The sequence below is a fragment of the Poecilia formosa genome, unplaced genomic scaffold (assembly GCF_000485575.1).
Source record: "Poecilia formosa unplaced genomic scaffold, Poecilia_formosa-5.1.2 Scaffold6, whole genome shotgun sequence".
Classification (NCBI taxonomy): Eukaryota; Metazoa; Chordata; class Actinopteri; order Cyprinodontiformes; family Poeciliidae; genus Poecilia; species Poecilia formosa.
In genome coordinates this window covers 1,410,030-1,430,088 of record NW_006799945.1, presented here as the reverse complement: position 1 = coordinate 1,430,088, position 20,059 = coordinate 1,410,030, and the positions used below count along the sequence as shown (strand labels likewise).

Below are 20,059 nucleotides of genomic sequence, written 5' to 3'. Positions count from 1 at the left end.
TTATCAACAAACTGGCACCTACATTTACGTATATAAAACTCAGAATGCCATATTTGAAAGCACTACTTGATTATTTCTATTCATTTGGGTTACGATCAGTCAAACTGATCAGTTATTAGGTCTTCAGGTGGTCATTGATCATCCCTGCTCCTCCATGTTGTATTTGAGGACATGAGAGAAGTCAGCCATCTTGGCCACACAGCTTCTTGAGAGTTTCTCCATAACTACCGGACACTTCAGACTGAAAAATAAAAAAAAAAAAACATAAAATGAGGACTGAATTTAGCCATAATTTGAAATAAAATAATTTAATAAAATAGATTTAAGCTGTAGCGTTCCTAAGAGGGATCCATCCGGTGTACAGACCTCTAACCGGCAGTAGAGGGTATATCCAAACAGCTTCTTGTATTCTTCTTTAATGTCCATTAAATCGATCTCGGAGCGACTGACCAGGATCCTCGTCAGTGTGGACTCTGTGGTTCCTGCTCCCTGAACAGAGCATGAAATTAAACAGTTTTTTTGAGAAATCTGATTAAAATGATTTGGTCTCATCTGCTGTTTAGTGACAGCTTTGCTTTACATGTGCAGTTTCACTATTCTTTTGTTGTCTGCTTTAGAAACCAGTCACTCTGCTGATGCTGAAGCAGCAACAGTAAAACATGGCTTAACATTCCTTTCCACACCACCAACCAACGAGAGAGCAGGCCGATACGGCACAAAAGCAAAAATAATCAAAAAGTATCAGGTAGCCGTTTGATTCTAGATTAAGCACTGATTTTACCTTCATGGCCTTGAAAAGCCTCTCGGCGAAGTATGCAGGGGCATTCTTGACACACTTCACTAGTTAGAAAATAGGTCGAGGTTAATATTAAAGAGTTTGCAGGAGGTGAAGACGGCTCACATTTCAGCTGTAAAATCTGTTTCTCACCAACAGCAACCAGGAGTTCCTCCAGATCTCCAGACATTTCGCTCTCGATGCTTTCCTGCAGAGTCTTCTTGCTAATATTCTTGTACTCAATCAGAGCTGTCAGAACAAAACAGACTTATTTTTTGTCGTTCTTTTTTTATGGCAGTAATTGGTTTTGCAAATGTTTGCATCTATTGAGAAGGAAAACCCACTTTGTCGAAGCTGAGGAACACTCCTGTGGCATAAGATGTCGATAAACTTGTCCTCATCAGTTCCCCACTTCTTTTCTCCCGCCTCATACAGAGCCTGTCGGAAACAAATATGGCCATTTAATGTCGAGGCTTCACATGTTTTTGTGGTTGCATCGTTGTCGGTGAATTACAAGAGTAGAAGCTGCTTAACAAGGAAATAACTTGGTCAAATTTGTTCAAACTGAAAATGGTACCTTAGCCTCTGCTTTAGCTTTAGCTGTGTCCACATTGGTGCTCTCGTCTCTCTTTCCCTGTAAAAGTGGACAGATGAGCATTACATTTTATTAAAGCAATGTTCAATAAAAAAGAAAGAAATCGGAAAATGATTTAATACACTTAAAAATTAAACAGTTCAGATAAACATAAAGCTTGACAGGTTTTCTACTACATCTACAAATATAAATGGAAACATTTTCTCAGAATTTAACCTTCAGATTAAGACAGAAGTCAAATTTTCGACAGTTGTTTCAGATTATTTATACGCTTTCCAAGTATTCAGCATGTGAACCGTTTGGGTAAACGCAAATTCTTGGAATATCTTTGGAATGTTGATGACTTTCCGCCTGCTAGATGAATGTGCTGCTGTAGGGAGTGGTGCATTGTAGCATGCTTTCAGTTTAATGTGCACTACCTCAGCCAAGATGAGCAGCGCTTTGCAGTAATCCCCAGATACCTCCGACTTTAGATCATGACTCATCAATCTTCCAGTTTCTGGAATTAAACAGCTCAGTCTGCTTAAGGTTGTGAACTTTTTCACAATCATTTTGCACAATAAACAAAACTATTAACTATTTTCAGGCTTTTGTTTTAGAAGTGACCTACCTTTGAGGTACACATCAGTCATGGCTTTAATTTGCCTGTTGGATCTGGAAGCAAAGATTTCTGTCAGAGTGCTCTCAGTGGTCCCTGAACCCTAGATGCAAAAACACAATGGTATTAAAATAAAGAGATTATAATCAAGTGCTGTTTTGAACAAACTCCACAATAAATCATCATTAATGTTTAATAGATTTACATGGGGTTTTTTTTGCAATTCAAAGACTGAAATTTGTTCTTATAATGTTTTTCTTTTTTTTTTTTGGCTTGTAACTAAAAACCTGTTCTGGATACCGACTAGATAAAAAGGTTGAAAATCCACCCTCAAGTACCCGTTATTCTGCATATTAATAATAAGTCTCACCTTTATAGCTTTCATGACTTCATGACAGTCATAGGCAGCAGGAGGCGTTACCAAAGCAACCAACAAATCCTCGAAGTCTCCATGAGTGTCGCCCTCTAGGTCAGCCACTAATGTCTAATGCAAGGACACAAGAAACTTAACGTTGTGTTGATGTATAAAAAGTCAATGTTTTTGTACATTTTCGATGTTACAGCTGCAAACCTAAAGGCAATTCTTTAGGGTTTTATGTGATCAACCCACACAAAACAGTTGCATACTAAAGAAGTGTAAATTTTATTTATTTATTTTTTTTTTACAAATTAAAACATGTCTATGCTTTAGAATAGCCTAGGCAACGTCCAGAAGAACAATGTGGAATCTGTGACAAAAGGCAATACTTTCCATCAAATCTGACTGAGCTTGAGCTATTCTCCAGAGAAAAAGAGGCAAAACTTTGCATGTGCAAAACAGCCAGAGACACAAACTGAAATGCATCTGTAAGGTGATTTTAAAATCTGATGCAGAATACAAAAGACATGCCGTACTTTTCAGATTATTCAGAAAACAAAACAGGTGCAAACCATTTTCTGTTCACTTCACAATTATGTGCTAATTTGTGATTTTCCCATAAAAAAACCAACTAAATAAATAAATAAGGGGTATAAATGCTTTTTCAAGGCTCTGTAAATTTTATATTCATTTACCCTTCCAGTGACTTTCTGATAAGCCGTGCCGATAAGCTGACGCTGGGCATTGCTTCTTTGGGTCAGAACATCAATCAAGGTCTTTTCTGTTGTACCTGTGATGATAAAAAAAACACCTAAATATCTCACTTTTTCATACATGAACAGCATTTTTTCCATCTTTGTTTTAGGTCTAATTTGGATGGATCATGTGTCTAATTTTTTGAATGATTACAGGGGCGCTTAAAATATTTTATGGATATATAGAGGCTATAATATTCAGAAAATAAGCTGATCATTTATTAACTCACCAAGACCTTCTATTGCTTTTCTCAGGGCAGCGACGTCATCTTCCGGCTTAAAATTAGCCTTATCCTTCACAGTTCCTCTGGCATTAGACTGGAAAACACCAAATTACAAGCAATTATACACAATACAAAATTCAGTTGATAATAAAGTAAAAAGTTGTCTGTTTAGGTAAAAAGAGAGAGACAACTTCCAAACAAATGTAAAAAAAGGTGCATAGGTGATTATTCATACAAAACAGCATGTGAACGTTACAGATTTATCTCTTATATTTCCTTGAAGATTACATCATTACAACAACATATCATTTTTCTCCATAAATACAATCTGCAGGATTAAATAAATAAATAAGCTGGTTTAACTTACAGTTACAGTCAATGAGGAGGGAGAGTCTAAAAGCAGCTCCAGATCTTCCTGCACCACACATTAGCAAATATTGATTTTTTTTTTCCCTACCTCACACCGAAAACATATCAAATTAAACTAATACAGGCATTGCTGGAAAAACTCACCCAAGCAGACATTGTTTTCTGGTTGTAGCTTAAAAATATTAAATCTAAAAAGAAGAGCAGACATATATCAGCACCAACATTTCCTCACCCTTTCTTCTGCTACGTTTTTAACTTCTTCATACTCTCGTTTCCCTTGTTTTCTTTATGTACTATATGTAATCCATTATGCGTTATCATTGCTCCAATTTATCTTTCATGGATTAAGCTTTCGCGTGTCCACGCAGAAAATAAAGTCTGGAATGTCGATGGCTCCATATTAGGAAACAAGCTCTTTTTCGGAGCAGCAAAGCGTAACGAAACAAAGCATGGAACACAAGGAAACAAATAAGAACATTCCACCAAGTTACAAAAAAAATAAATAAAAAAATCAAAGACTTGCATGGTTTTTCTTACCTGATGTAAAATATAAGCTAATAGAAAGAGGAATTTTACCGAGAAAAGAGGCCACCACACCTTTTTGAGAAGTTGTGAAAGGGGAACGCTCGTTATTGGCTAAATCATGAAACCCCTCCTCCGTTGTGCAAATCAACTAAACCGCATTTTCTCTCTCCGTGGCCTCTTTCTGCAACCTGTTTATACTATTTATTTCTTTAGAAAGGTCACTTCGGTCAAATTAACAATTACCCATTTGTGAGGCTACTTAGTGTGGTTTGTCATTATCAATCAAGTCAACCAAGTTTATTTGTGTAGCACGTTTCAGCAGCAAGACGGTTCAAAGTGTTTTATGTAATAATAATAATAATAATAATAAAAAAGAAAATTAGAAAAGAAAACAGCATACATTCAACGATTAAACTAAGTTTTCTCAAGCGAAGCACAGTTTGGTTCGGTGTTCAAATTTCCACGTCACATCAGTGTCAAAATCCCACAGATAAGACCAAATGAAATTATTTTATATTGTTTCTTCATTTCCTTCCTCTGACGCACATCCTTGGACCTGCCCTAAAGACAAATAGTCGTTGGAACCAATTTTAGAGCTGGGTAATTTCACCATATGCTTTTGAAACCGAGATGCTTGTTACAAATTGCAATTACCAAGATGTTCGTTATTCTCACGTTGTATGGAACTCAAACAAACACACCCAAAATGTGTGCAAAGATGGGTAAAGCTTTATGGGGACACTTGATCAACAGCGACATCTTATGGCAAACTATTGACACAGCCGACTGGACAGTAAAATAAGCAAAGGAACTTGACCATCATGTTCATTGGACACAAAAGCTGACTTTTTTTCAATACAATTTATTGTATTATCATTAGAACTACTACAGCAGATGTACAGCGCTTATAAAACGTCAGCTGTCATGTGACGAATAACGGGAGCATCCCTGGCCATGTCAGCCTCTGAATCACCCGAGAAGGAGTGACGACGAGGCGGCGTGGGAGGAGATTACGTCTGACTAAGGGCAAAGATTTTTGGGGGCGGCGGAACGAGGTCGGTGACATGTCAGGGAGATTTAAATTCTCAACCTATTATGTCGTCAACCACTGTTAGAGCAAACTTGTACAAATAAACATAAAACACTGAAAGTCACACCTAGAATTTGGAATTTATCATTGACTTTTCATCATTACGGCAACCGTTCCATTATTATTTTTTTTTCTGGGCCCAAAAATGCTGTTTATGTTGGTCACATAGTTGAACAGTGCTTTCATCACTGTTAGCCAGTGTTCATCCGGGGAAATTGCCGGATTATAAATGATGCGAACCCACTTGCTGTACTTGTAGGCGTGTGTAGTGTTAAGATATTCCCTAAATAAAGTCTGTCAGGGAAATTTTGCTTTTGTTTTTTTAATGAAGACTATATTTTTATGGAAATCTTGTAACGTATATTTCGCCTTATTAATATAATAAAATAAAAAAGTACAATATTTTGAATGATAATGGACGTAAAGAAGGAGGAAACAGTCAAAGCGACGGACTCGCCTCACTCTTACGTGGCACTCTCGTTACCTGAAAGACTAATTCAGGGCTAAAATGTTCACTTCCACAGCCCGGTAGGCTGTTGTTTGACAGATCCAAAAGACGTCTTAGCTTCGCTTTCCTGACTATCGACTTGCTTCGGATTAGTTTTACTCGATAAAACGTAGTTAAACCTGTTTTAGGATGAAATCTGGTCCCAATATAAGTTTCATTGTTTTATTAAGAAGCTTGTTTGCTAACTAACTGCCATTGCTAACGACATCAGGCTAGCAACGGGGAGCCTCCCAACAGCTGGTAGAGCCACATCTTCACCTTCTCCTTTCAGTTTTGTAGTTTATAAATAGTATTCCTGTATTTCTACGTCTGGATAGAGGTGTGTTTCCTTTACATAGGCAGCTATTTTTACTTGTTTTTTTTTATTTTTTCAATAGGAGTCTACGAGTCATTTATAGCTTTCTCTCTCCTTTGTTTACATGGAGACACTTCGTCAGAGAGGCTTTGTTTCCATGAAGTGGTCCTATTAAGACTGGACAAACAACAGGGCAACAAAGCTGGGAAAATGGAAATTAGGAGGTAGCTAAAATTGTGCTGTTTCTCTACCAAAACAAGAGGATGAACTGGGGTCTGTCAGGGGACAGCTGTGCCAGGTGGACTGTTTGACTTGCGTGGGTGTTGAATAGAGAGGAGTCTGTTTGTTCCCATTAAAGTTGAACGTTATGTTAGAACACATGAGGAGACTTGATGCTAAATCTCTGAGGAAACCGGGTCTCTGTTTTGGAACCGATATGTTGCTGAAGACGCTTCTGATCGCCAGTCTTCTTGGCTGGGTGAATTGTTTGGAGAATCAGAGCATGACACCAGAAGAGAAGACCAACATCAGGTGAACCCTTGAGTAAACACAGTGCTTCTCTATGTAATAAACAGAAATTACCCGGGGAGAGCGTTTTGCTTAATGTTTTCTCGTTATTTATTTACAGAAACCAAATTCTGGAGATGTTTGACCATGCCTACGGAAGTTACATGGTAAGGACAATTCAGGTTTTGTAATTGGCAACATTTTTTTGTCTATTTTTTTCATTCAAAGTTGCCTGAGTGACAGTTTTATTAGTTGAGTGTTTTGAGGAAACTTAAAGTTTATACCACGAACAAAACAGCAGATATAAATTCAATAGTTTCTCTAAGTATTTCAACACTCAGCTCTGTGATAACCGGATTACAAGCATATTCCATTTCCACAAAATCTTACATGCTAATAAAGCATAAAACCAAACCAGGACATGTTTTACTCATTTTAATGTCATTAATATGCAGTATAATTGGAATTAGAAACTGTAAACTCATATAAAAGCCTTTGGGAGAAAAGTTTAATGGTCAAAGAGCAGCTCATTGGCACATAAAACACTGACTTTTTATATAGAAGAAAAGCAAGATGTGTTCTGTGCTGTATTGTTTAGATTATTGTAGAAAGGGAATCTATTGTAATGGTGAATTAAGTTGCTTCTCCGTCTTGTAAAAATAATGAAATAAGATATCAGCAAAAAGGCAATCAGTGGCAGTTTTTGATTAATCCATATTTACAAGATCCCACTGAAGCATTAGAAAAGGACTCTGGATGTTTACAGATAAAAATAATAACCTTGAACACATTTTCTGCTGTTTTTATTCATATGTAATCAATGGAGAGTTGATGTCCCAACTTGCTTCTGAGAATATTGGCTCAAACATGAAGTAGTACATGAAGATGTAAAATGACAAAAATCCTCTCTTTTGGAGGCGTTTTCATCATGTATTATTATTATTATTATTATTATTATTATTATTTTTAGAAATGAAGAAAAGCTATACCAATAGTATGGAGATGGTCAAATGAGTTAAATAGCATGAATTAAATGATTACAAAGTGATGAGCCTAATTATAGCTGTTACTGTTGCAGAAATATGCCTATCCAGCAGATGAGCTGATGCCGCTAAGCTGCAAGGGGAGAGTGCGCGGAGAAGAGCCTAACAGAGGAGACATCGACGACTCCTTGGGGAAGTAAGAACACCTTACTTTGTCCTCTGATACCTTGAAACATCAAATAATGTTTCACAGCTCCCTGAATCAAACAATCAGGTGGAAATTAGTTTAAATAATTTATTTACAGTCTGTACAACCTGTCTGGTTGATTTAGCATTCCTTTTCTGAATCACACGACTGTTATCTTTTCTTTCTTTTTTTCCAAAAATCCTTATAAATTTTACCGTTTTGACTAATGCCAATGGGAAAGTAATCTAATGAAGATATAAATTGTATTGCAAATGTTTTGGGAATATAAATGAAACACAAAGAACGTACAGCTTAGGTGATGATATTCCTGCAAACTTGAGTTGAAAGAGCTCACAGGGTCAAAGTAGACATTTATTGCTCTGTTGTTGCAAATACCAGATCATGCATGACGTAACAAAAACTTGTGTGAATGAAATCAACATTTAAACGGATAAATCATAGACGTATTATAATTTAAATCAGACTATGTGTAAAACAGAATGAGTCTAATGTTGTTTTATGTAAATTCAAACGGGATGTAGAATTCTAAAAAGTAAATGTGCAACAAAGTGTGACATGACCTCCTCTCACTGTCTCGTAACATTTCTGCCACCTGCTCTGTAGGTTTTCTCTCACTCTGATCGACACCCTAGATACCTTAGTGGTATGTACTTCCTGTTCATCTGTTCACCAGCACAAGAACGTATTTATTGCGCCTTCTTCCTTTTTTGGAAATTGTCGGGTTTTTTTCTCTTGGTTGTAACGTGCACAGGTGCTGAACAAGCTGGACGAGTTTGACGACGCAGTGAAGAAGGCTGTGAGGGACGTGCGCCTGGACAACGACGTGGTGGTGTCCGTGTTTGAGACCAACATCAGGGTTTTGGGGTACAAAACATGCTCGCGGTGTTTGTGGTTTTGATGCCGAACGTGTCCTGTCGTGCTGTTTATCAGTTTGTAAACATGTGTCCAGGGGGCTTTTGGGGGGACACGTGATGGCTGACCTGCTCAGGCAGCGCGGGGAGAGGATGCAGTGGTATCGTGATGAGCTCCTTCACATGGCCGTCGAGCTGGGCCACAGACTGATTCCTGCCTTCAACACCTCCAGTGGCCTTCCCTACCCTAAGGTAATAGTCGTTATTTATTTCTCTAAAATATTCTGCCACAACCATTCTTAACACTGAATCTTCCAAACATCCATAAATACCTTTTCATATAAATATTTCATTTTTCTTTGTGTACATTTAGTTAAAAAAAAGCCTTACAAAACTAATGCTTTGACTCAGTATTGAAACTAGTTCACTGAACACAAACAAAACTGATTGAAAGTAAACATAAATAGCTTGTTTATCTGTGTTTTTCATCCAGTTGAGTGACTTTCTGTTTCTTCGTTTCCCAGGTGAATCTGCGGTACGGCATCTTGAACCCACTCTCGCGCACCGGCACCGAATCGGACACGTGCACAGCGTGTGCAGGGACCATGATCCTGGAGTTTGCCGCTCTCAGCAGGCTGTCGGGAGAGTCTGTGTTTGAGGTACTGCCAGCCTGTAATTACAGAGTTCTCTTAATGTTTGTTTTTTGTGCATTCGTGTGCTGTAAATGTGCAATTACTGAAGTGTGAGCTCAGTTCGCCTTAATCTGGAAAATTAAAGCCGGCTGCTTATTGATGCTTAACAGGAACATGCTAGGAAGGCCCTGGACGTCCTCTGGGAGAGGAGACAGAGAGGAAGTGACTTAGTCGGAACTGTGATCAATATCCATAATGGAGAATGGGTCAGGAAAGGTAACATCACTCTAGCGCAAGTACACATCTGCGAACGCCTAATAAATCCCAGAGTCCCTCTTGTTGTTGCGCAATCTTGATAAGAATCCCACATTGCTGTAAATGAACAGCCTTTTTGCTTCTGTTTGTGCAGATAGCGGTGTCGGCGCAGGAATCGACTCGTACTACGAATATCTGATGAAGGCCTACATTCTTCTGGGAGACGATACATTTTTGCAGAGGTTCAACATTGTGAGTATCCCTTCAACAAACGACTCATCCCATTTTGCCCCGTCATTGGTGCACATCTTGTCATTTGAAGCTCTAGTCAACTGTTATTTTATCCAGTTTTTATGATGTTTATTTTTCCCTGTAACAGCACTACAGTGCGATTATGAAGTACATCAGCCAGCCTCCTCTCCTGCTCAACGTGCACATGCACAATCCCACTGTGAGCGTTCGCAGCTGGATGGATTCGCTGCTCGCTTTCTTCCCTGGATTACAGGTCATTTATTTATTACATTTGCTCCAATCAGTAAATAGCAGATGACAGATAAAAGGTTGCTGAGTCAAAAAAAATTATACATACATATATATATATTTTATTTTTTTGCATAGGTTTTAACAGGAGATCTGAAACCAGCCATAGAGACTCATGAGATGCTATACCAAGTCACAAAGCAGCACAAGTTTCTCCCAGAGGTAAAGACTGTCTCATTCCTGTTCATCTGTTGTCATCATGCATTAGACAAATATTTGAAACACGCGAGAATCACGATGTTTTAAAAGTGACAAAGTTCGTTTTTCTTCAGTAAGTGACGTTCGTTCTGTAGTTGCATTGTTTTGCTGTTGAATCTGGTCACGAGTGTCCACAGCCACGGCTTCATGTTTGCTTCCTTTGGTCGATCTCCACCCAGGCTTTTACCACAGAGTTCAGAGTTCACTGGGGTCAACACCTGCTGAGACCAGAGTTTGCAGAAAGCACCTACTACCTCTACAAGGTAGAAACACTTAAAAAAAAAAACACAACATGCTTAGTTCCAGTTTGACTTATCTGCTTGGCAAGAAAGAAAATGAAACCTAAAAAGATCCCAATAAATCATTAATAAGAAAAAAAAGAGAGCTGCGAGATAAACGATGCTTAAAAACACAAGTTAACTCTCACAAACACACCCTCTTTAAAATATTTGAGACCCTCTATCCATTCGTCCATGTGGCTCTAGATGTTCATTCATTAAGCCCAAGAAATTGTTGTTTTATAATTATAAGTATTATTTCAGTCTTGAAAACCCAGGTCTTTTCTGTCTGACCTGTGCAGGCCACCGGTGACCCTTACTACCTCAGAGTGGGACAATCCATAGTGGAAAAACTCAATGCCTTCGCCAGGGTGCCTTGCGGTTTTGCTGCTGTGCAGGACGTCCGCACCGGGACACATGAAGACAGGTGCTGTTTGGGACAGACGAAGCCAGAGCTTTGAGGGAAACCATGAATAATATTTCGGTGTCATCGCTCTCGCGTAGGATGGACTCGTTCTTCCTGGCAGAGATGTTCAAGTACCTCTACCTGCTGTTTTCGGAGAAGAGCCAGCTGCCGATCAACATGGACGACTACATTTTCACCACGGAGGCCCACCTGCTGCCCGTCTCTCTGTCCACGACTCAAGTCACCGTCCAGACCAACGTTACGGTAAAAGTTCTCAGCAATCTGAATTACCCTTCTCGAATTTGCACAGGAAGATGTCGCTCTACGAGTATACAGCAAGAATATGTAAATTATATATGCAACATTTTGTTGCATACAGATACAGATTGACAGTTTGTTTTGATGAAGTGCTCATGAAAGGTGCCTTATCTCTTCGTGCTACGCTTTAGGAGGCTCCTGTTGCTCACGATGAGGATCTATTTACGCACTCCTGCCCCAGCACAGAGACATTGTTCCCCAACAACCCAACGTTTGCCAAAACCATTAGGGACGGCTACAAGTACCTGACCGGCGTGGGACGAGCCTTCACCCCTCTACCCATCAGGTGGGACTTGGTGCAAGAGACTCTCAGTATCTCTGCCGCTGATCTGCTTGACGTGAAACTGAGTGTGTTCACGACTCCTCACAGGGAAATTGAGCTGCCGCTCCACGACAGCGGCATGGAACCGGTGGAGTTCTTGAAGAGCATGGGCATCTCTCTCACCCCTCTGAATGACTTTACCCTCGGAGACTCCATTGGTTCAAAGGTGGGCCTCGTTTACCTCTAAATCTCGTACGTGTTCAGTTACAGTTATTATCACCCTGAGAGCGTGTGTAGCAGTTTCTAGTTTAAACCTCGCTCACGTTAAATTATGAAATATTTCAAGTATGAACATTTAAAATATACTGATTCCAATATGGTGGAAGAAATTGTTGCATGTGTAGCATTAAAAAGTCCTTTCAGACAATAGTGTGATTTAACATGAGCGCAGTCAGTGCCTAATTTAAAGGTGCTGTATGGAGAGCTTAATTTAAGACTTAAATGTATTACTCTGGTCGCATTTACACACTAGAGAGTCATGACTTTGACGACTCTAGCTGGTTGCTATTGTACAATAAAAAAGGTTAATTAAAATTCCCAGCTGGCACAGAAAAGCTTTCGGTTTGCTTAATTAAAATTTACTTTGAACTTCATGGATTTTTGAAAAGTGAATTATTTGAAGGATGGCTCAGTCCTGTACAACATGTCCTCCTAGCCTGATCCCTTCACTGCATGTCTTCTTCTCTTTCTGCCACTCTTCTTGTTGTATAACTCTCAAGTAAAGGCCTGTAGTAACTCCATAACCTGTATCTTTTTCATTTCAACTAAAATACCGGACATGCAACATGATGCTCAAATATTTTTCTAGTTACAAAAGTACCCAAACATGATTGAATATGTTGAATTCAACTAGATTATTTGTCTTTTTTTTTTAATATATATTTTTAATACCTGGAGCAGCATAAAGGAGTGTTCCGCGTAAAGCTTGTCGCAGAAGTGAGCCAGACGATAGAGGAGGAGCTGGTGGTGCCGCACGCCGTTCAGCTCATATCTCCTCCGTTTCTGGGCAGGGCGGTCCTCACTGCAGGACCCGCCAAGTTTGGGATGGATCTGACCAAGCAGGAGCACGGGGTGAGATAAAGAGCCTACTATTGAGACCAAACCTGAAAGAGATCTAATGTTTCAAAAAATATTGTCATATTGGGAATAGAAACATTACGGGTGTTGATCTGGTAGACTTGGTTCGATTGGCATTTTCAGCTGGTGCGTTTCACTTTTACACTGCACTGCGTCAAACAAATTAACCTCTTTGAAAAACTTGTTCCCTCCTTCACTTGTGGTGCCACTGTACCAAGAATCACTGAAGAAAATGGCACAAGAACCTCTGAAGGAGACAAGAGCACAACTTCCTTCATCATGTAAACAAAAATGTAGCGGAGTCAGATTTTAGCGGCTGAAGGATTTCTGTTTTGTCTTCACACAAAAAAATCAATATGCCATTTCTGTACCTTGCACTAGATGCACCTATGTTTGGGTTGTATTTACCCAGAATGCCTTGCACTATAGTCCACTTCCTGCTTTCGGAGCAGTCTCCGTTCCACTTGACATTCACTTATGCATCCGAGCGGCCCTAGAGTTCACTTTAACCAAACAAAAACCTAGGTTTTTAGGCAGTTCTCTTTTTCTGGTTAGCATCAGAGTTTGATTGTGCGTTCACGCCTCCCCAAATGAACCGGGTTACAAACGAACTGGAGATTAAAGCAGACTAAACAGGGTTGGTGTGAATGTACCCTAAATTCAAAGGAGTATTGTCAAATTAGATACAAAAATGTACTTATTTTTGTATGTATTTGCTTTTCTCACTAATGTAGAAAAAATTTGAAACTAAAATGAATTCCCTTCTTACCACAGGTGAAAGGAACCATAGTGAAAGCTTCCCCCTACACTGCCTGTGGGCCAATAGAAAACGCAGCAGAGGTTAAAGGCCGTATTGCACTTGCATTACGCGGTGACTGCATGTTTGCAGCCAAGGCTCGTTGGCTGCAGCAAGCTGGAGCCGGTGGAGTCATCTTTATAGGTGAAAAAAAGTTTGTATTCTAACAATACCTCTCGTAGTTTTTTAATGTTTCGGGAAGTAAATTATCGACAAACTTCCCCGTCGCACAGATCATCGCGAAGGAAGTAACAGCGAGGAGACGCCCCTCTTCCAGATGGTCGGAGACGGCGACTCCACCGAAGACATCACCTTGCCTTTAGTGTTTCTGTTCAGCCGGGAGGGCGCCGTGCTCACCTCCGCCCTGGAGGAACATCACAACGTGGATGTGTTGCTGCTGCCGAAGGAGAGGCAGCTGGGACATGGTGAGGACCAGGAGGAAGTCCATTAAAACATAAAGCACTCCACGTTGTGTATTTCTGTTGCCGTTTAATTCAGCAGTTAGAACTAAGTTTTGCTATGCAGGAAGTTAATGATGGAATTCAGCCACAAGCCTGAGAGTCTGATCGAAAGAGATATTTTCTTCTTGCATATTTATTTTTTCGTTGGTAAAATGGTGTTGCAGCTCCAAACAAACGTATCGGCACGCCTTGGAAAAGAAGTGTAAAAAGTCTTTCACTAATTTAATCTTTCATGGCGGTAGCAAAACCTCACAATGAAAAATTTAGGAAAATTTTTTTATTCCACCTTTTAACTTTGATATTTTTTTCCAGAAACTTCTAATAAGAATCGAATAACCTTTCTTTTAATTTCACACAACGTGCAAGATAAATATGATAGGTGGAAAAAGAAAAAAAAAAAAGCAATTTCTATAACAAGCGTAGAAATTTAGAGTTTTATATTCTCTTCTGGGATTTTTTACAGAGGGTCAGTTCTTTAGTTAGATAAAACTAAGAACAAACTTAAGCAAACAAGTAAGATGTGGACTAAAACTCAGGATAAATCTGTGCAAAAACACCCTCTGCCCCCTGTTGGGTATGGTGAAGGATCTGTGGTGCTGTGGGCTTGATTCTCTTCAAAATTCCATGGGAACTTTTTATATGTAGCGTCATATACTCTTTAGGACATTTAAAATAAAAATCAGATGGGTTCTATCAGTACATTTATTTAAAAAAAAAAAACAATAACACTTCCTCTACGACTTCTCAGTCCCCAGACTTAAATCCTATAAAAGCATCTCTTTTGAAGGTCTGTTTTTTATAGGGTATAGATTTTGAGTTTATATAATTGAGTTTTTCTGAGTTTTTATTCTTGCTAGGATCTAAAGAGGCTACAAAAAGAGGGTTTGTTCAAAAACACCAGCCTCTGGACGCCTCAAGCTTCTTGTGAAATGTTATAGGATAACACTAAGTCCTTAACAACATCAACAATTTAACAACTTTTTTTATTTATTTTTTTACCCATTAAATAGCTTCACTCAAGTTTAAGTTTTTAGGAATGTCAAATGTGTCGATCAATGTGCCTGTTATATTTAAGTTCCAGTGAATGACCTATAATTGCTTATATATGTTAAGTTTTATTTGCTGGACTTTACTTATAACTCCATTCTTAAATATAATTCTTAAAGTAATAACATCAGATCTTATTTATGTGTGTGGTATGAGTGTCCCTTCTGAGTTTATGCATTTTGTTTATGTATTTATTTTTGTTTGTTTTGCTTTTGCAGATAAATCAGAAAAACCTGTCAGCATGAACATAAAACTCCGCCTGAGAGAGGAGGGGGGGTCGGAGGGCAGAGCAGCTCCAGGAACCACACTGGAGCTGGTTTTGGAGGACGAAGAGGTCCTCCTTAAAGAGACGGACGAAGAAGAGCTTGGCGGAAAACAACAGTCACAGCGCCAACAGGTCTGCTCTCAAGGCAGAACTGGACCCTGTTCTACAGACGCTCCGCAAGCCCTGAACTCCAAACCCGAGCCAGGCACAAACCCTTGACCGCTGTGGTTCCCTAAAGCTGCTGGCTAGTTGGTTTGTGAGCAGCATGTGGCCCCTCTCTCTCTGCTCTGCAGCACAGCCTGCATGTTTACAATTAACAGAGAGGATGTGAATTTACGGCTCCATGTTTATGACACAGTGGGATCAGAGGGACTCTGCTCTCAGCCGGAACATGAGCTGGTCTCCTGTCGCCGTAGCTACAAACAGCTTGTGGCTGCGATGTCGTGTCCCAGTAGAGCAGGATTTAAGGTCGTCCTAACCTAGGGGGGAAGCTTAGAAGAGGTAACAAAATGTATGCAATTTGCTTTTAATCTAGATTGCACCTTTTTTAACTTCTTCAAAAATACTGTTTTGGCGGTCCGTAACGATCGGTGGAGTCTTACTTGGCCAGTAGGTGGCGTCAGCTTCCATAAACTCTCAGTTGCAACATGTGTAAGGTGGATGAAGGAGACAAGCTTGGGTTCTTTTGGAAAGTAAATTTTGTACTAGGTAGAAACTTCAGGGACTTGATGAGTGAATGCAGTATGCAAGATTGACCAATTTTATTTATGTTTTTTATGTGCACATTTGAGGGGGAATGTTTTGCACTTCTTCTGGCTAATTAAAGAGTTAGCATTAGACTGTGTGTGTAGTTTATTAACTAGGCTATATTTATATAAAAATGAATCTCGGTTGAAACCTCTAAACCTAATCATGCAAATAACAAATAAGAAGAAAAAATTGCAAGTAATATTTGAGATTCATTGCAGGCTTTGGTTCTTAATATTGTATTTGTACAAATTTTAGGAAAGCTAATTTCAAATTACCTTGTGAAAAAAGTGAAAAACACATTCAATCACCACCTTGCAGTCTGGGGTGATCATATCCGATCCTTAGCTCTGAACTTATTTTATATTCCAACCGTGTTTAAGTCCCATGGTGATTCCTAATATAAAACCAAAGTTAAACATCTCCACACAGAAAAAAATGTTGTTCAACATTTAGTTATGAATGTTTTCTTTTCAGGTGTGCAGCAAGATTTCATTTCACGTTTGTCACGGTTGCATAAGAAATAGAAAAAACTTTTCTCCCCAAGACATTTGGATGAGTTTTGGATTTATTTGCACCGTTTAGCAGTCCAGTTCACATTGTGAAGTTTTTCACGGGCATTAATATGTGCAATGACTTTATTATTATTTTTTTTCTTCAGTCACTTTCTGTTGCTGGTTTTTGCTCTCACTACTCATAAGTTGCACATTTTCCACTTAATGTTTTTTGACCAGTGGACTATTTTTCACACTCAAAACTGATTTTAGATCAGAAATCCGATAGGGTTTTGTAGGGCAAGGAGACTTCTCTAAAATTTATTGCTAAGTTTTTTTTTTTTTGTTTTGTTTTGTTTTGTTTTGTTTTTACCTCAGGTCTGTGCACATTATTCTTCATGCAGAATAAAATGCCAATAGAGGGCAAACCAAGGACACCTTTTTGTTTGATATTTTATGTTATTTATTATTATTTCTCTGATTAACAACTGCAGCCTAAAATGTGCCAAAAGAGCTGTAATAATCTCTACACATTATGTTTTCTTTCAGGTGCAAGCAGAGGGAGTCCTATAGGTTTCGCTCTTTAACTAATATTTCTGTAATTGAGCCTTTGCCATACTTTTTTTTTTAGCCTCGGAGAAATATTTTAGGAGCATTTGAATGTTTTTGGACTTGACGATTTGCTTCTAATTGTTGATTTCTGTATCCGTAGAGTGACATTTTACGTTGACCAATCGAGAAAATATGAGACGTTCACCCAGGTGAATTTGAGAATAAAGATACTTGTAACTTCCTTTTAGCATTTTATTTTTATTTTGTATTTGTTGTTAACTTCTTTTTTTTCATTTCTATGCTTTTTCTTCTTTGCTGAAACTGAAACACAATTCATGCATTTGCATAGACGCAGAAGAAAGTGATACAACTTTACCATTGCTGATAAGCTGCAGGGGTTACTGAGACACACACCAACAACGTTTTGGAATAATTCATAAAACATCAGTTCACCACTTTGGAAATCTATGACAATTGCACAGTTTGTCCTGTAATCGTCTGCCATTAGCCATAGCTTCATCATGCTCGGTTAAAAGCCTGCATGGAAACTAAGATGGTCAGGGATTTGCACTTTGCACAGTGAGAAGGGGCTTCACTTTTAATCATTCTGATGAAGCAGATTCTGATCATACATTTACATATATTTATAATTTAATAAAGTTCTTTTTTGAAGGTCATGTTGTGTCCAGTTAAGCCCAGAAGAGTTCACAGTCCTTGCACGTTTTGATTTGAAATATTCAAAACTTGAATCAACCAGATCAGATTCATGACTTCAATATGATAATCTGATGAAGAAGCTAAAGATTAGGGGGATGGCAGCGAGGGCTTTCCAAATACAAAAGATGCAAAGGACTGATTAGCAAACGTGAGCAGCTACATGTTTGCTGTAAAACCAATACAGTCTTTTCCACTGGTTATTGATAAGGGTATAAATAATTTTAATAATACCCCTTTTTTATACAAATAAAATCAGGCAACTTGCTACCCTAATTTAATTTGGCTGTATGTGGCGAATCTGTACAAATGATTTTGACCCTTTGTGGATAAAGAAAAAAATAAAATCACACTTGTGCTTTTGTTCTTCTGAACAAAGCGTAGTGCAAACCATTAGACTTTCTGAATTAATATGGGTTTTTTCAACATGTAAATAAACCTCTTTCAGTCTTTTCTTTTTTGCTATATTTACAAATAAAAGTTTGAAATTGCACATTTTAGATAAAAGAAAGTCATGAAACTCAATTCTGGTGAGTTGAACTTTTCTTTCACCACTGCTTTCAAGTCAGTCAAAGACAGTGTTAAATATATATATATATATATTCTCCTTTTACATCTTTTTGCAAACTTAAAAAAGGTTACACAAAAAAAAGTAGCGTAAATGCTTTAGGCTGTGGTTTGAAAGCAAGGCTGATCTACATTTAATTCCTCTTTCGTAACTATTTCATCTCTAACTGAGCTTTGGACTTCCCCTTCTAGAAAAGCAATAAGCACTCAGGCCAGATTTGTTCTAGTTCTAGTCGGGGGCAGAATAAATCTACCATGTTTGTCTTGTCACTACTAGATATATTTCAAACACCCGCTGCTTGGTGAAGAGTTGTCTCATAAGAACAAATTAATTCAACTTCAACAGTAAAAAAACAAAAACAAAAAAAAAAAAACCCGCTAAATTGGGCGATTTATTTCACTCTGCGTCATGAGATAAACTAATTAGGACGTCATGCATAGTAAACGGGTTCCTCCACGTCATGGCGCTGCTACATCTAATCTCCAGTAAACTGATACCTTCAGGTGCTGTGGGAAAGCGTTGGTCATACTTGATGTGCCTCGAGTGAAATTAAAATGAAACGTGGAAATTTAAGTCACGTTTTTTGGGTAATAAAGTAGTCGGTTCTCCAGCACAAGTTTTTTTTTTATTGTTCTTTTCATTTGAATTATTTAAAAGATTGTATAAGAAATCCAAGAGATTTTTATAATAGGTATTGTTTTACTTTTAGTAACTGAGCTCTAGCTGTGCTAATTGAATAAGTATAAAAGGTAAAATCCTAAAATATTCACTCTTCAGTTTTTTATTTACTTAGGGGACACTAGTTTAACAATATTGTGTTAAAAACAACAAACATGATTTTTTTCACACACAAACTTTTCACAATCAAAAGTCAACTAATTGTGAATACTAATGGGGTTTTTTTGTCAGAAAATGTTGCCATCTTTCTGCCGATTTCTATTGTTTTTCTTTTCTTTCTTTGGTCACATTGTTCAGATCACTCCAAAAATTGCTAGAGTAAATACAAAATGCGCATTATAGTGATGATTTAAAGTGGAAGGCAAGACCATTTACAAAAAGTCTTCGTTTTCCCTTTAAGTGGTTCTGTTACTCATTTGCATTGGGCAATAGTAGACATTTCCCTGTGCTTATTTAAAGAAGTACATTGCCATTTTAGGAATCTGGTCTGCATTCAACCAGCACTAGCTGTAGTTCAAATCTAAAATCCTCAGAGTGGTGTCCAAAGTCAGTCTTCAAGGGCCAGTGTCCTCCGTGGTTTGGATGCTTCCCTATTTAATCACACCTAAGCCAAATGATAGTTCATTATCAGGTCCCTGCAGAACTTCATTGCAAACTGAGGAGGATTTAAGGGACTGAATTAGCTGTGTTGGAGCAGGGACTCATCTAAAACATGCAGGGCATGTATGCTTGAGGACTGGAGTTGTTTTACAAACATTTTACTTCTGATTTGAAGCAATGTTAATGTTAAGCAAGAATCTGATACAGAAACTGGAAAGGAAGCTAAAGATTAGAGTAATGGTAAAGAGGCCTTCCAACCTCAAGGAGGAAACATGAATGCAGAAGGAAATATGTAAAAGCAGGGTTTCACTGCACTAATGCCAATAAAGATTTTTTTCATTGATTACTGAGAATGTTTTATACAATTTCCAACAGACCATCTCATTTTCTTTCAGAAACAAGCCTCTTGTTGAATAAAAATAATTAATAAAGTAAATCTGCCATGGTTATGAATATTTTTAGGATTGACT

General features: G+C 38.3%; 2 protein-coding genes across 5 annotated transcripts; one reads left to right on the top strand and one right to left on the bottom strand.

The window, feature by feature from the left end:
- Positions 1 to 57: 57 nt before the first annotated feature.
- Positions 58 to 4,317, bottom strand: anxa3b (annexin A3b). 2 transcript variants are annotated; one of them, XM_007566194.2, is made up of 14 exons: positions 4,212 to 4,317; positions 3,819 to 3,862; positions 3,673 to 3,720; positions 3,312 to 3,399; positions 3,022 to 3,116; positions 2,339 to 2,452; positions 1,981 to 2,071; positions 1,790 to 1,869; positions 1,353 to 1,409; positions 1,120 to 1,213; positions 929 to 1,024; positions 782 to 840; positions 367 to 489; positions 58 to 241 (listed from the first exon to the last, which is right to left on the bottom strand). In XM_007566194.2, exons 2-14 carry the CDS (start codon positions 3,828 to 3,830, stop codon positions 182 to 184), a joined length of 1,017 nt encoding a protein of 338 aa, XP_007566256.1. In that variant the 5' UTR covers positions 3,831 to 3,862; positions 4,212 to 4,317; the 3' UTR covers positions 58 to 181. The 2 variants fall into 2 exon arrangements, with proteins under 2 accessions (XP_007566256.1, XP_007566265.1); XM_007566203.2 differs by having other exon boundaries at positions 4,272 to 4,292.
- A 1,438-nt stretch (positions 4,318 to 5,755) lies between these two features.
- LOC103147723 (ER degradation-enhancing alpha-mannosidase-like protein 3) lies at positions 5,756 to 17,271 on the top strand. Of its 3 annotated transcripts, none has more exons than XM_007566215.2 (20): positions 5,756 to 6,623; positions 6,721 to 6,766; positions 7,678 to 7,778; positions 8,394 to 8,433; positions 8,542 to 8,654; positions 8,740 to 8,893; positions 9,166 to 9,300; positions 9,444 to 9,549; positions 9,683 to 9,780; positions 9,908 to 10,033; positions 10,147 to 10,230; positions 10,446 to 10,529; positions 10,847 to 10,971; positions 11,049 to 11,214; positions 11,400 to 11,554; positions 11,639 to 11,756; positions 12,488 to 12,661; positions 13,442 to 13,607; positions 13,697 to 13,888; positions 15,190 to 17,271. In XM_007566215.2, the coding sequence occupies exons 1-20, from the start codon at positions 6,460 to 6,462 to the stop codon at positions 15,453 to 15,455; spliced, it is 2,613 nt and encodes an 870-aa protein (XP_007566277.1). In that variant the 5' UTR covers positions 5,756 to 6,459; the 3' UTR covers positions 15,456 to 17,271. The 3 variants fall into 3 exon arrangements, with proteins under 3 accessions (XP_007566277.1, XP_016534390.1, XP_016534385.1); XM_016678904.1 differs by having other exon boundaries at positions 8,542 to 8,672; positions 12,491 to 12,661; XM_016678899.1 differs by having other exon boundaries at positions 8,542 to 8,672.
- The last annotated feature ends 2,788 nt before the right edge of the window (positions 17,272 to 20,059 follow it).

Coding starts and splice junctions, on each gene's coding strand:
- LOC103147723 (XM_016678899.1), top strand. CDS start 6,460: ATGTTAGAACACATGAGGAGACTTGATGCTAAATCTCTGAGGAAACCG. Junction 6,624..6,720: donor GAAGAGAAGACCAACATCAG/GTGAACCCTTGA, acceptor ATTTATTTACAG/AAACCAAATTCTGGAGATGT. Junction 13,889..15,189: donor GGAGAGGCAGCTGGGACATG/GTGAGGACCAGG, acceptor TTGCTTTTGCAG/ATAAATCAGAAAAACCTGTC.
- anxa3b (XM_007566194.2), bottom strand. Junction 2,072..2,338: donor AAGTCATGAAAGCTATAAAG/GTGAGACTTATT, acceptor TTTTGCATCTAG/GGTTCAGGGACCACTGAGAG. Junction 242..366: donor CCCTCTACTGCCGGTTAGAG/GTCTGTACACCG, acceptor TTTATTTTTCAG/TCTGAAGTGTCCGGTAGTTA.